This window comes from Nicotiana tabacum, chromosome 14, assembly GCF_000715075.1.
Source record: "Nicotiana tabacum cultivar K326 chromosome 14, ASM71507v2, whole genome shotgun sequence".
Lineage (NCBI taxonomy): Eukaryota > Viridiplantae > Streptophyta > Magnoliopsida > Solanales > Solanaceae > Nicotiana > Nicotiana tabacum.
Window position 1 is genome coordinate 15765710 of NC_134093.1, and position 16285 is coordinate 15781994.

At 40.1% G+C, this 16285-nt stretch overlaps 1 protein-coding gene across 1 annotated transcript; it reads left to right on the forward strand.

The window, feature by feature from the left end:
- The first annotated feature begins 6120 nt into the window (after window positions 1-6120).
- LOC142168825 (uncharacterized) lies at window positions 6121-6627 on the forward strand. The gene has a single exon (XM_075229985.1). The coding sequence runs from the start codon at window positions 6121-6123 to the stop codon at window positions 6625-6627; it is 507 nt and encodes a 168-aa protein (XP_075086086.1).
- Window positions 6628-16285: the final 9658 nt, after the last annotated feature.

Consider the following 16285-nt stretch of genomic DNA (forward strand, 5'->3'; position numbering starts at 1 on the left):
TTTGAAATTTACAAAAAAAAAAAAAAAAAATCAAAATCCAATCGGATTATTTGTATATGAGTAAACAAAAAGAGTTAGTTTATTTATTTTATTTATGATCTCCTGAACTACGTAATGATCTGATTCGTACGCCGTCATGATACGTAGGCAATCCCCATCAGATTCGATCATAGCTAGACAATCTGAGTGAAAAATAAACCGAAATGATAAAGAAAAGGAGAGAAAAAGAAGGAAAATTGAGTGAACTAAAAAGAAAAAAGAGTGAAAACACCAAAAAGAGAAAGGAAACAAATCAGGATTCGAAATTTGAGAAAAATAATATTAAAGCCGGGATGACACACATAGCCGTAGCAAAAATATTTAGAAATATTTAACTGTTTCAGGTGCATTGCATCCCCAATATGAGATTCCCTATTTGTCAAATGTCTCAAACTGACAAGGTTGTTGTGTGTGCAAGTTTAGAAAGGTCCTGTTTGGTGGTTGGTTTTGTTCGTAATCTGGCTTCCCATCCTTCACAAGATACAAAGGCAGTGTTCCTATGGCCTCCGAAAGTCATCTACCAATTATTGATCCTTCTGAGGATAGTCCGGTATCGCTTATCCCACAGTCAGAATCAGCAGTTACTGAAGAAAATAGAAGGTTGCGTTGCCGTATGTTAGAGATGTGGGACGCTTGGTCTAATGGCAAAGAACCACCCAGTACAATCCCCGGGTTTCCTGAACTGCTTCCCAGGACAAGCGGAACCTCCAACGTCCCCATTCCCGTAACCAACCCATTCATCCCGATTGGGTACCCCACTATATCAGCTAATTTCACCGATATGCCTTTTGAGGTTTGCCCCCAGGCACTGTTTTCGGGAGTATCTTCTACAGTATTCACCGCACCACCAGTCTCTACTATGGCACAGACAACAGTGCCTAGGCCATGCTTCGAACCGTCAGCTTTCACTTTTCAAGTACCACAATTTCAACTAGACACAGCTCATGTCACCCCAAACCCCTACCCTCAGCACCCGCAATACGAGTCTCCAGTGGAACAGGAAAGAACGGCAAGAAACCCCGAGCACGAAGAAATGGCTCGGAAGATGAAAAGTCTCGAACAAAGTCTTATGAACGTGCAAAGCCTGAGTGGCCAAAAGAGTGTCTCGTACTCCGATCTGTGCATGTTTCCTCATGTTCATTTTCCCGTTGGCTTTAAAATGCCAAAATTCAAAAAGTACGACGGGCACGGAGACCCGATCGCTCATTTGAAAAGATATTGCAATCAGCTGAAAGGGGCAGGTGGAAAAGAAGAACTTTTGATGGCCTATTTCGGGGAGAGCTTGATGGGAATTGCGTCAGAATGGTACATTGACCTGGACATCTCCCATTGGCATATATGGGACGACTTAGCCCCAGATTTCGTCAGGCAATTTCAATACAATGTTGATATAGCTCCAGATAGGAATTCCCTGACCAATTTCAAGAAGAAAACCGTGGTAAGTTTCCGTGAATACGCTATCAAGTGGCGTGAGCAAGCAGCCAGAGTGAAACCGCCTATGGATGAGACAGAAATGGTCAATGTTTTCTTGCAAGCCCAAGAGGCCGATTACTTTCAGAACATGATGTCTGCCATGGGCAAACCTTTTGCAGAAGCCATAAAAATCGGAGAAATGGTATAAAATAGTTTGAAAACTGGCCGAATCATAAGTCAATCTGCTTTGAGAGCCACCTCCCAAGCCATCCAGAACGGCTCGGGAGGTTTAGCAAATCGAAAGAACCCCACAACACTACTACCCCCCATCAAGATGCAGCATATGCCGTGGCACCGCCTCCCTATGCAGTGATGAATGTCCAACCCTATACACGGCCACAACAGCATTACAACCAAAATCGAGCTCCATTTCCTAGAAATAACCATCCCCACCAAGCTCCATATAACCCCCATCCACCGCAAAATAACTACCAACATAATACACGCCCTCGTGAACCTCCCAGGAGAAACTACTTCACCCATATTGGTGAGTCCTACCTTAGCCTGTTTCCAAAATTAATCCAGATGGGTCTATTGCAACCTGTGCCTCCAAACCGGCAAAATTCAGAATCTCCATCATACCGTCCTGGTACTAGGTGTGCCTATCATTCGGGGGCATAGGGTCATGATACGGAGGATTGTTAGACTCTCAAGAGGGCAATTGAGAATTTGATAGAACAAAAATGAGTGGTACTGAGGGACGAGGAAGTCCCCAATGTGACTAACAATCCATTACCGGATCACAACAACGGGCCGGTCATCGGAATGATTTGTGATGATAAAGAGTTTGATCCATCCTTAAAATACATCATTGCCATTTCCGATTCAGAGGAGAAACCCAAAGCAGCGGCAAAACAAGTCAAAAATGAGAAGAAAATCACTCAAATCTCTCAAGTTGTAGAAAAAGCTGTAGAAGCAAATACTGGGGCAGCACCTTCTAAGGAAAGAACAGCTCATGTTGAACACTCCCAAAAGATTTGAGTAGAGTAAATCACACTAAATTTGCCAAAGTTGTATGTGTCAAAAGGGACTTATATGGTACGGGGGGCGGTAATTTCACCAAGGCCGACTGAGCCCGTGGTTATTAGCCGCGCACCGCAGAGCCCTATAAGAGACCCCATTGTAGTCCCCTGGAATTATAGCAAAACAATGGTTACTTACAAAGGGAAAGAGATTATGGGAGAGGTGAACGATATGAACCAATCTAGGAAGTACCACAACCCAGAAGAGCTAAAGAAGTTAAAACTGAACAATGATAAACAGTTTCCGCCCAAGAAGCCTGTGAGCGCTGAAGAAGCAAAAGAAGTTTTCTGAAAAATGAAAACTTCAGAACATGCCATAGTTGATCAACTCCGGAAGACTCCTTCATGGGTTTTATTTTTATCCCCGTTGTTGAGCTCAAATGAACATCAGAAAGTTACTTTTGAAAACATTGAACGAGGCATATATCCCGGTTGAAACTTCAGTTGAACAGTTGGAGAGAATGGCAAAACGATTCTTCGAAGTCAACAGGATTTCTTTCAGCCGCGATGATTTGCCCCCAGAGGGAGCTGCCCACAACAAAGCCCTTCACTTGACTGTCAAATGCGAAGGTTATTATGTGAAGATAGTCATGCTAGATGGCGGGTCCGGGGTCTACATTTGCCCCATCTCTATGCTCCAGGGGATGGAAATTGGAACAGAAAGAATTTGACCAAACAATGTCTGTGTGCGCGCTTTTGATGGTGTCAAGCGAGACACAATAGGGGAAATTGATTTGATTTTGACCATTGGCCATGTGGACTTCGAAGTGACTTTCCAGGTTTTGGACATGGATACTTCATATAATTTTCTCCAAGGAAGACCATGGATTCACGCTGCAGGAGCTGTGCCCTCCACTCTCCATCAAATGGTCAAATTTGAGTATGAAAACCAAGAAATTGTTGTCCATGGGGAGGATGAACAGTCCATTTATAGGGACCCTTCAGTCCCGTGTCTCGAAGCTAGAGAAGGAAGTGAGCACATTGTCTACCAAGCCTTCGAAATTGTGGTCGCTAACCAATGCGAAGAAGGGGCCCCGTTCCCTCAACCTTTCTTATCTAGTGCCTCCGTCATGGTCGCTACTAAAAGGATTAGACATAGGTACAAGCCCGGAAAATGGCTCGGGGTATCTTTACAAGGCATCACAGAGCCCATCGCTTCGATCGTTAATGAGAAGTTCTTCGGTGTAGGTTTTTGAGCTACAGAGGCCGACAGAAAATGGGCTAATGAGCGCAAGAAAAATGGGTGGGTCCTTCCCCAGCCCGTTCCGTATCTCTCCAAGTCATTCGTCAAACCCAAATATGCGGAAGAAGAAGAAGAAGAAGAAGAAGAAGAAGAAGAAGAGATTGAGGATATTTGTGAAGCCATGAAATAAATGCTATACGAGTCCCACATGGCCCAGCCGGGGGAAGGCACGAGCACTGCTGAGGTGTTGTACATGGGACCAAATGCCAAGCTTCAGAATTGGAAGGCTACCCCATTTCCTGTCAGGCGGGAATCCCGGTAGTCCAGTCTTTCCATCTTTTCTAGATTAAGAGTTATTTCAGGGTGTAACTCAAATATTTTTTATTTTATTGTCTTTTGATTTCGATGTAAACCCTCTTATATTCAATTCAATGAAATGAAATCAATATTTCATCGTCAATGGATGTCTCCTTTTTCTTTATTCTGATTCTGCTATTTTTCTTTTTGTTTTTTTTCAGTTCTAATAATGCGAACTTAAATAACATGACATGCTTGCGGACTTCGTGCCCAGATCCTAAAACGTTGTCTAACTGTGAAATAATGAATCAAGAACTGGAACATGACGAAGATGAGGCTTTTGGGGAAATAAATCGAGAAATGGAACAATTTGAGAATAAGCCTAAGCCAAACTTAAATGAAATTAAGCCAATTAATTTGGGTAGTCCAGAAGAGGGTCGGGAAACCATGATAAGCATTCACGCCGATGAAAGAACTAAAGAAGCATTGATCCGACATTTGTTTGAATTCAAAGACATGTTTGCATGGTCCTATGATGATATGCTAGTGCTGAGTGTCGATTTGGTGGTGCATAAATTGCCAACTTATCCCGGTTATCCACCCGTCCAACAAAAGCAGAGAAAGTTTAAAACGGACATCAGTGATAAGATCAAAGAAGAAGTCACCAAATAATTGAAAGCTGGTGTGATCCGAGTGGTCCGATACACCACCTGGTTGGCTAATGTGGTCCCAGTGCCAAAGAAAGACGGGAAAACCCGAGTGTGTGTTGATTATTGGAATTTAAACAAAGCAAGCCCCAAGGACAACTTCCCATTGCCAAATATCCACATTCTTGTTGCCAATTGTGCCAAACATGAGATACAGTCTTTCGTGTATTGTTATGCTGGATATAACCAGGTTCTGATGGATGAAGAAGACGCAGAAAAGACGGCTTTCACCACACCTTGGGACACTTACTTTTACAGGGTCATGCCATTTGGTCTGAAAAATACTGGGACAACCTACATGAGAGCTATGACTGCCTTTCATGACATGATGCCCCAGGAAATTGAGGTATATGTGGATGATGTGATCATTAAATCTAGAACGCAAGAAGACCATGTGCGGGATTTGAGAAAATTCTTTGAGCGTCTACGCAGGTATGACTTGAAATTGAATCTAGCTAAATGTGCATTCAGAGTTCCATCTGGGAAAATTCTGGGGTTTATAGTTAGTCGGTGGGGTATCGAGATAGATCCAACAAATATAAAGTCTATTCGGGATTTGCCACCTCCGAAGAACCAAGAAAGAGGTCATGAGTCTACTGGGAAGATTGAATTACATCAGCACGTTCATTGCTCAGCTTACTACCACGTGTGTGCCCATATTTAAGTTGCTGAAGAAAGATGCAGCGATCAAATGGACAAATGAATGTCAAGAGGCTTTTGATAAGATCAAAGAATATCTGTCAAATCCGCCAGTGTTGGTTCCACCCGAGCCAGGAAGACCTTTGTTCTTGTATCTAACAGTCTTGGAAAATTCCTTCGGTTGTGTCCTGGGGCAACATGATGTGACCGGGAAAAGAGAGCAGTCCATATACTACTTGAGCAAGAAGTTTACCAGTTATGAAGCCAAGTATACTTTGTTGGAAACAACTTGTTGCGCCCTAACTTAGGTCGCCCAGAAGCTCAGACATTATCTGTTGGCCTACACCACATATCTCATAACTAGAATGGATCCCCTGAAGTACATATTCTAAAAACCAATGCCCACGGGAAGGTTACCAAAATGGAAAATCCTGCACACTGTGTTCGACATTGTCTATGTCACCCGCACGAGGATGAAAGATCAAGCCTTGGCGGATCATCTAGATGAGAACTCGGTTGATGATGAATACCAACCCCTAAGTACATACTTTCCGGACGAGGAAGTAAACTCAGTTGAAATAATTCCAGAGGACACAAATGCTTGGAAAATGTTCTTTGATGGAGCTGTAAATGCAAAAAGTGTCGGGATTGAGGCAATTTTGATTTCACCCACTAGTCAGCACTATCCGGCATAGCCCGGATTCGATTTTTGTGTACGAACAACACTGCCGAATATGAAGCTTTCATCATGGGCATGAACATGGCAGTTGATCTGGATGTTGAGGAGTTGTTAATCATGGGAGATTCTGACTTGATTATCCGGCAAGCTCAGGGCGAATGGGAAATTCTAGACATAAAGCTTATCCTATACAGGCAACATGTGGAAGATCTTAGAAAATGGTTCAAGTCCGTCGAGTTCAGGTATATTCCTCGATTCCACAACGAGTTAGCTTATGAATTAGCTACTTTAGCCTCAATGCTGCCGTATCCGGGCAACGTCCATATTCACCCGCTGGAAATCCAAATTCGAGAAAGGCATGGTTATTTTAATGCAATTGAAATAGAACCAAATGTCCATCCATGGTATCATGATATCAAAAGGTTTTTAAAAACAAAGGAGTATCCTGAACAGGCCAGTGGAGATCAAAAGAGAACTATCAGAAGACTTTCCAGCAGTTTCTTCTTGAACAGAGAAGTCTTGTACAAAAGAACTCAAAATTTAAATCTTTTGAGCAGTATAGATGACAAGAAGCTGAAAAGATCATGAATTCGGGAGTATGTGGGCCCCACATGAAAGGATATGTCCTTACGAAGAAAATCCTGCCAGCAGGTTATTACTGGATGACCATGGAAAAGGATTGCTTTAGTTTTGTCCGGAAGTGCCATCAGTGTCAGATACACAGTGACCTGATTCATGCACCGCCTTCATAGTTGCATCCAATGTCAGCACGTTGGTCGTTCGTTGCCTGGGGTATGGATGTCATTGGGCCAATCGAGCCGAAAGCTTCAAATGGGCACAGATTCATCTTGGTTGCCATTGATTATTTCACAAAGTGGGTTGAAGCAGTCACTTTCAAAGCCGTCACCAAGAAAGCGGTGGTGGACTTCGTGCATTCCAACATTATTTGTCGCTTTGGTATTCCAAAAACTATCATTACAGACAATGTTCCAAATCTGAACAGCCACTTGATGAGGGAGGTATGCGAACAATTTAAGATTACGCATCGTAACTCTACCACTTATCGGCCCAAAGCTAATGGCGTCGTTGAAGCTGCAAACAAGAATATCAAGAAGATCCTCAGGAAAATGATTCAAAGTTCTAGACATTGGCATGAAAAGCTGCCTTTTGCATTATTGGGATATCGCACAACCATGCGCACATCAGTTGGGGACACGCCCTATTTATTGGTTTATGGCACTGAAGCCGTAATACCTGCAGAAGTTGAGATTCCCTCTTTTCGAATCATTGTTGAAGCTGAGATTGAGGATAATGAATGGGTCAAGACCCGGTTGGAACAATTAACTATGATTGATGAAAAGCGGATGGCCGCAGTTTGCCACGGGCAGTTGTACCAACAAAGAATGGCTTGTTCCTACAACAAGAAAGTGCGGCCCAGGAAATTTGAAGTGGGAAAACTCGTTTTGAGACGTATTCTCCCGCATCATGAAGAATCAAAAGGAAAATTTGCTCCAAATTGGAAAGGTCCTTACATTATAAGAAAGGTTTTGCCGAGGGAAGCGCTGTATTTGGAAGATATCGGAGGAAATGACCCAGAAGCAGCTGTCAATTCAGATGCGGTCAAAAGGTATTACATTTGACCCTTCACGCAATTCTAACATGCTCCGATTGGGATGACGAAAGCTTTCATTCTCGCTACCCAAACACTACCAACCCTTGCAAACACCTTTGAGCCGGTTCCCTTTCTTTGATTATCCTCTATGGAACTTGAAAGTTATCATAAAAAAAAAATCAAAAAATAGAAGTTCTTTGAACTACGTTTGACTTGATTCCGAAAGGATACGTAGACAGCCTCTCTCTGGGGTTCTGTCACACCAAAACAAAAATCAACATTTCCCCAAAGTTGAAACTGGGGTAGAAGTTATAACGATTCAGCGATGGTTTCGCCTGAAAGGTTCCAAAGTTGTAACTCAATCCAAATCCTTTTTACCCAAGAAAAGTCAGTATGCAAAAGAAAAGTCACCCAATCAAAGCAGGGGCATCAAGTCGACTCCAACTGGCCATGTTGGCCGATGTTTCGAAATCAAAAACTGTTGAAAGAGGAAATTCAAAGTCAAATGCCCACAAGGGCAAAATAAAAGTTAAAAAGATTAAGTCCCACGTGACTAACCATCATGGCAAAGTCCGGAAAAGCCAGAGGTTCTCCGAGGTTAGAAATGCAATCGGTATTCAGGAAACAACCGGTTGCAGCTGAAAGGGCCGAGACCAAGTGAGTGAAAAAATCAAGGCCACAAAAACCAACCACCGTTTCAAACTAACAAATTGTTCTTTGTTTGAAAAAAACAGAAAACATGTGCAATCCAAAAGCAACCTTACAAGAAGCAGGTGCAACCAAAAAGAAACTGCGTAAGGGCTAGAAACATATTTGCAGCAACAACTCCAAAAAGGGAAGTCAACTCCAAAATTCATTCCCGCATTTACTCATTCTCTGAAAATAAAAAAAATAAAAAAAAAATGATGATGAAAATGATTATAAAAAAATAAAAATAAAAGAGTTCAAAATCATGGTAGTATAGGGTCTCCAATCCCTAGCTGCGTTTTTCCAACATAGTTTCTTCACTCCCTAATTGATTTTATTTTAGACATAGGGTCTCCACTCCCTAGTCTCTTTACCAACATAGGGTCTCCATTCTCTAGTTGATGATTTTTGAAATAGGGTCTCCACTCCCTAGTTGATGTTTTATTTTAGATATAGGGTCTCCACTCCCTAGTCTCTTTTCCAACATAGGGTCTCCACTCTCTAGTTGATGATTTTCCAATATAGGGCCTTTACTCCCTAGTTGATGATTTTCCAACATAGGGTCTCCACTCCCTAGTCGCTTTTCTAACATAGGGTCTCCACTCCCTAGTTGATGATATTTTAGACATGGGGTCTCCACGCCCTAGTCTCTTTTCCAACATAGGGTCTCCATTCCCTAGTTGATGATTTTCCAACATAGGGTCTACACTCCCTAGTTGATAATTTTTAGACATAGGGTCTCCACTCCCTAGTCGTTTTTCCAACATAGGGTCTCCACTCCCTAGTTGATGATTTTCCAACATAGGGTCTCCACTCCCTGGCATCATATTTTAGACATAGGGTCTCCACTCCCTAGTCTTTTTTCCAACATAGGGTCTCCACTCCCTAGTTGATGATTTTCCAACATAGGGTCTCCACTCCCTAGTTGATGATATTTTAGACATAGGGCCTCCACTCCCTAGTCTACTTTTGCAACATAGGGTCTCCACTCCCTAGTTGATGATTATTTTAGACATAGGGTCTCCACTTCCTAGTTGATGATTTTTAGACATAGGATCTCCACTCCTTAGTCGCTTTTCCAACATAGGGTCTCCACTCCCTAGTTGATGATTTTTAGACATAGGGTCTCCACTCCCTAGTCGATTGTTCAACATATGGTCTTCACTCCCTAGTCGATGATTTTTAGACATAGGGTCTCCACTCCCTAATCGTTTTTCCAACATAGGGTCTCTACTCCCTAGTTGATGATTCTTTAGACATATGCCTCCAATACCTAGCGGCGTTTTTCCAACATAGGGTCTTCACTCCCTAGTTGATTTTATTTTAGATATAGGGTCTCCACTCCCTAGTCTCTTTTCCAACATAGGGTCTTCACTCCCTAGTTGATGATTTTCCAACATAGGGTCTCCACTCCCTAGTTGAAGTTATTTTAGACATAGGGTCTCCACTCCCTAGTTGATGATTTTACAACATAGGGTCTCCACTCCCTAGTTGATGATTTTTAGACATAAGGTTTCCACTCCCTAGTCTCTTTTCCAACATAGGGTCTCCACTCCCTAGTTGATGATTTTCCAACATAGGGTCTCCACTCCCTAGTTGATGATTTTCCAATATAGGGTCTCCACTCCCTAGTTGATGATATTTTAGATATAGAGTCTCCACTCCCTAGTCTCTTTTCCAGCATAGGGTCTCCACTCCCTAGTTGATAATTTTCTAACATTTTAGATATAGAGTCTCCATTCCCTAGTGGAGGCCATGTTGGCTGATGCTTCGAAATCAAAAATTGTTGAAAGAGGAAATTCAAAGTCAAATGCCCACAAGGGCAAGATAAAAGTTGAAAAGATTAAGTCCCACATGACTAACCATCATGGCAAAGTTCAGAAAAGCCAGAGGTTCTCCGAGATTAGAAATGGAATCGGTATTCAGGAAACAACTGGTTGCAGCTGAAAGGGCCGAGACCAAGTGAGTGAAAAAATCAAGGCTACAAAACCAACCACCGTTTCAAACTAACAAATTGTTCTTTGTTTGAAAAAAAAATAGAAAACATGTGCAATCCAAAAGCAACCTTGCAAAAAGCAGGTGCAACCAAAAAGAAACTGTGTAAGGGCTAGAAACATATTTGCAGCAATAACTCCAAAAAGGGAAGTCTCCTCCAAAATTCTTTCCCGCATTTACTCATTCTCTGAAATAAAAGAAATAATAAATAAAAAATGATAGATGAAAATGATTTAAAAAAAAAAAAAAGAGTTCAAAATCATGGTAGTATAGGGTCTCCAATCCCTAGCTGCGTTTTTCCAACATAGGGTCTTCACTCCCTAATTGATTTTATTTTAGATATAGGGTCTTCACTCCCTAGTCTCTTTCCCAACATAGGGTCTTCATTCCCTATTTGATGATTTTCGAACATAGGGTCTCCACTCCCTAGTTGATATTTTATTTTAGACATATGGTCTCCACTCCCTAGTCTCTTTTCCAACATAGGGTCTCCACTCTCTAGTTGATAATTTTTTAATATAGGGTCTTCACTCCCTAGTTGATAATTTTCCAACATAAGGTCTCCACTCCCTAATCGTTTTTCCAACATAGGGTCTCCACTCCCTAGTTGATACTTTTTAGACATAGGATCTCCACTCCTTAGTCGGTTTTCCAACATAGGGTCTCCACTCCCTAGTTGATGATTTTTAGACATAGGGTCTCCACTCCCTAGTCGTTTTTCCAACATAGGGTCTCCACTCCCTAGTTGATGCTTTTTAGACATAGGATCTCCACTCCTTAGTCTCTTTTCCAACATAGGGTCTCCACTCCCTAGTTGATGATTTTTAGACATAGGGTCTCCACTCCCTAGTCGCTTTTCCAACATAAGGTCCCTACTCCCTAGTTGCTTTCATTTTTGATATAGGGTATCCACTCCCTAATCTCTGTTTTCTCAGGGTATACCAATCCTAACCTTTTATTGCTTTCAACAATGAAGTAGTATAGAGTTTTGTTACCAATAACTCACGAAAGTTTCCTAGTAAAAACCGGGGCAGAAAATTTCATTCGTTTGTTTGTTTTTGGTGTCTGAGCAGGTTTTTACCTCGAGGCACATGGTTCGAGATGACCAAAAAGAAGCCTCAATCCAAAATAAAGAAAAGAAAGAGAAAGAAGTGAACTCAAAGTGCAGGAGCGGAGAAAAGATGTGGAATGCCCAAGACATGATTGAACTCACAAGCTTTGCATGTCCCGCCTTGATCCGAAAGGTTGAAGAAGAATGAACCAGCACTTGCAGGTAACAAGCATCAAGATTCAGATCCGAATCTGCATGAAGAACCAGCCAAGACTCAAGATCAAAGTTCAAAAGACCTATAAATAGGAATCTTGAAACTCGTAGCTGGCAGGCTTAGTTAGTCTTTTTCATTTTTAATTTTGGTGTAATGAGGAGCGTAGCAAACAGTAACACCAGCAACAGCAGTGAAATCACAGTTTCATGGTAGTCCCAGCTACCAAAATTCCCAGAACTATACTGACCTGATTCCTTTATAGCCAAGGATATGTAGGCAACCTCCGAAGCAAGGTTCGGTCAAACTTTTCAAAATGCTTCCGAATGGACTGTCAAACGGGCAAAAATCGCTCGTAATTGCTCACTTTAACTTTGCCCGAAAACTCTTCATGTTTCCGAGCAAAGAGGAGCAGGTGCGAGCACGTGATTTTTACCCGACAAAATATACTCCTACAAAATTCAAAAAAATAGATTTGTTTTAATTATTTTAATTTTGATAGAATTTTAGGAATTTCTTGTTAATTTCCGTCTGCATTTAGTTGCACATTTAATATTTTAAAATTATAAAAAAATATTTAATTCTTCATTGTATAGCATTTTAGATCTTAATTGCATTTAGAATCTAATTACATAAATTAATTGTATTATTAAACAAATATCACAAAAATACCATAGGCTCTTATATTTTTAGCTTTTAGTTTTAAATTATTTATTTTCTTTCATAAGTCTTAGGTTAATTAATTATTTAAATATTAGAAAAAGTGAGTAGATTAATTTTGTAAATTAGAGTTAAGTTAGAATTTAATTAGGATTTTTAATCAAATTTGTAGAATTTAAAATGAAAGAAAACAAGGAAAAGAGAGGTTTTGTTGGGTCGACTGCAAAATGGGCCAAAATTAATAGCCCAATGCTGTCCAAAATCCACCTCCAGCCCAGACCCTTACAAAAAAAAAAAAAAAAAAAAAAAAAACCGGTCCACCCCTTCAATGACCCAAAACGACCCCGTTTTACCCGTCCTAATCCCAGCCCTTCATTAAACTTGATCCAACGGCTGAGAACTGGAATTCCAAACCCCTTAAATCTGTCGGAACCTCCCCCCCCCCCACCCTAGAGACATCCTCACAGTTCCCCCCTTTCACTCTCTGCTTCGTCGCCACCGAAAATCGCCTAACGGCGGCGGCACCACTCCAAACCTCCCCAAATTTTCAACTTGTAACCCTTATCTTCCCCTCATCTCATATCTCTTTTTAGATTCCTTCAAAACACCCCAGATTTTCCCAATTTTCAAATCTAAAAGCCCTAGAAAAAACCCTATTCGTTCTTTGTTGATTATCTATGAAGGTCGGCCCATTTTAGGTTGAAACCGGCCTCAATCGATCACTCTCAATGAGAGCTATTGATTGATGGTGATTTTATTCCGTCTCCTTCATTGTCCGAATTTCATCAAACTCAAACCACCGCCCAGTTTTCTTCCTAAAATTTCGTCTCTTTTAAAAATCCGGCTCGCAATTAGCATTGCTAGTGTAGCAATTCCTCTTGCACGCTGGAATCCGGTCCTGTTTGCTTTACCGGAGTCAGTGTTTTTTCGAGTTCAACCCAAATAGGTATAATTCATTTCTCTCTTTCTTCGTTTGTCCTTTTACTATTTTTCAGTCCTCTTGGTTTTTCGTGAATGTCCGATTTGTTTTAATCTAAATATTTAGAGTCAGTTTCTACTTGAATTGATTAGTATAAATTGAATATTATTTTAATTAGCATGCTTTAGTCAAGGATTGACTCGGTGGATTCATGTTTAGTTTTGTGTTGGTTTATTTGCTGATAATTTGGTTTAGTTAATTGCTGCGTGTTAATTTTTTTTTTTTTTGTTAAAGTAAAAATAAAGAGCAGTAATTTTGGAATGAATATTGTAAATAATAGGGTAAAAGAAATTGGTAAACAAAAGAAGACATTAGCTAGGATTTGAGGGGGCTAAAGGAAATAGAATTATAAGAGAATCATTCTGTTAGGTAGTTGAGATATTTCTAGAACAGTGCAGTAGGGATTAAAATGCAAAAGAACAAAGGAATTAAATCAAATTTGGGGGTAAAAAGGGGTAAATTCAGAAGATACAAGGGCTGAAAAAATATCGGAATGGACAGTTGTCCAACAGCTGTCCAATTCAGTTTTAAAAAATGTCTTTTCTCCTTATTTTTAGGGATTGCATTCCCCATAATTATTCCCTAATATTTGCGTATATAAGAGACCTCACACTCCCTCACACACAGGCATTATTTTCTGCATATTCACTCACTCAAAAGAAAACTGATATAAGCTGAAATTTGAAAGAAAAGTTCTTAGTATTCAACTTCAAAAAATCAAAAAGAAAGGGGGGGAAGGAGATACAAAGTTATTTTCGAATTCTAGCATGTTTGATTGATATTTTCTGGGATCTCAAAGAACTTTCATGCTATTAGGATTGATGTTTTTGCTGGGTTGGAATCGGTTGCCTCTGCTTGCCGAACTTGACATCATCTCTACTTCGTTTTTCTTCCTTAACTGATTCATCTCAAAGCCTTTATTTGGCTGTGTTAGATTGTTGATGTCTTTAGGTATGTAGACTTGTATTCTACTTTGATTTGTATTTAAGTATGGGCTGTTTTATCTGAAGTTATCTGCTGCATTTGTTTAAATTTATTGTTTGTTCGGTTTTTGCACATGAATTGAATGCTTAGCTTTAATATAGTAACTACATGAAGGTTCTGTTATTTTGCCTATGAGAAACATGTTGATTTCGGAGATTTAATGACTAAAAGATACTGGAAATCCGCTTGTTACAATTAGAATTCAGTTTATGTGTTGTATTAATAGTTATATACTGCTCAATTTGAGATTGGACTATTGAAATCTAAGTCTCTTTCTTTTTATGCTAATAAGATGTGCAAGTTTGGATTCGTGTGATCAAAGATGGTCTATCACTGTTGAAGAATTTTATGCCTAGAGTACCTTTATTTGAATTGATAGTGAATAGTGTTTCAATACTACTATTGAAACAATATTATTTCTTCATTTGAGTGTTGGCTCACGAAATTAATGGTGTAATTTTGATTTGATATTGGCATGTGGAGGTTGTCATTGGATTTGATCATCAGTTGATCAAATCCATTGTTGGATAGATTTCGAGTCTAAATCGGAGAGTAACAAAGAGAACAAATGCTTATTATAGTTGTAATTTAATTGAAAGGCCATTTAGTTGTAATTTGGGATTCTCTTTGTATGAACAGTTTCTCTTTAATTCCTGAGTATTTGTTTCTTTTATATATGTTTCGATTCAGTATTATGAATGTTTAAACAAATGCTTCGTTCCATCTTTAATAATCAGAAACCAAAGGAGACCAGGCATCTGAACGTGCACAGTCTAAGTAAAAGACCAAATTGAGTCAATTTGGGCCATAGCCCAACATGTTATCCTAATTTAAAGAGTCCAATGGACTCTGAATTTGTTGGTTCCCTAATTGTTGGCATGCGTTCAATAACCTGTCATCTTTAATACCTGTTAATAACGAATTGGTTAGTCATTTTGCAATTTGGTGGCAAATAGATACCTCTTTTGAGTGTTCTTGCCCCAATTCAATCTTAGTTAATTAAATATAAGCATCATTAGACTTTCACTATCAAATCTTACACTCATTCCACAACAAATAATTTTCATAATCCCTGCCTTTTCACAATCATCTCAAATTAGTTTAAATAATTTCAAACATCGGAGTTTGCTTTAGGCGCGCAATTAAATTATCACGGCTATGGGTACGGTTCCTGTGGCATAGTCGTGATACATAATTCCCAATTCAGGTGCACATTTCATGTGACCCGACCATAACTTCAACCAATAATAAAATAAACATGTTGTAAACCGCGGGTGCATTTCATGTGACGCGATTTGCGATGTGTTCAAAAACAACGAGTGCGCGACATCGTGACTTGTTCAAAAATTTCATAAATATTAAAGGCGGTTAAAAATGCACAATAGGCTTAAAACAAGTAATAAATTAGATAATTAAGCCAATTATTAATAGTTGAGTGACCGTGCTAAAACCACGGAACCCGGGAATGCCTAACACCTTCTCTCGGGTTAACAGAATTTCTTACCCGGTCTTCTGTGTTCGCAGACCATAAATAGAGTCAAATTTCCTCGATTTGGGATTTAAAATAAACCGGTGACTTGGGACACCATAAATTATTCCAAGTGGCGATTTCGAATTAAATAAATAATCTCATTTCGAATAATGTCACTTTAATTAAAAAAACTCTCTTATCTCTATCCCCTCGGGAAAAAGGAGGTATGACAGAAACCACGGGATATTACTTATTTGTATTACATTTGCAAGAATCTACTGGAGATGAGACGACTCTTAAAGATGTTCTGAGCATTAGGGAGAAGAAATCCAGCATAAATAGTACCATACAACATAGTTATGACTTATGAGCTCAGTAGCTCGAGGCAACCCTGTGGTTCCATGTCAACACAACAACAACAACAACAACCCAGTATAATCTCACTAGTGGGGTCTGGGGAGGGTAGTGTGTACGCAGACCTTACCCCTACCCTGGGGTAGAGAGGCTGTTTCCAAATGACCTTCAGCATCCTTCCCTCCAAGAACTCCCCACCTTGCTTTTAGGGTGACTCGAACTCACAACCTCTTTGTTGGAAG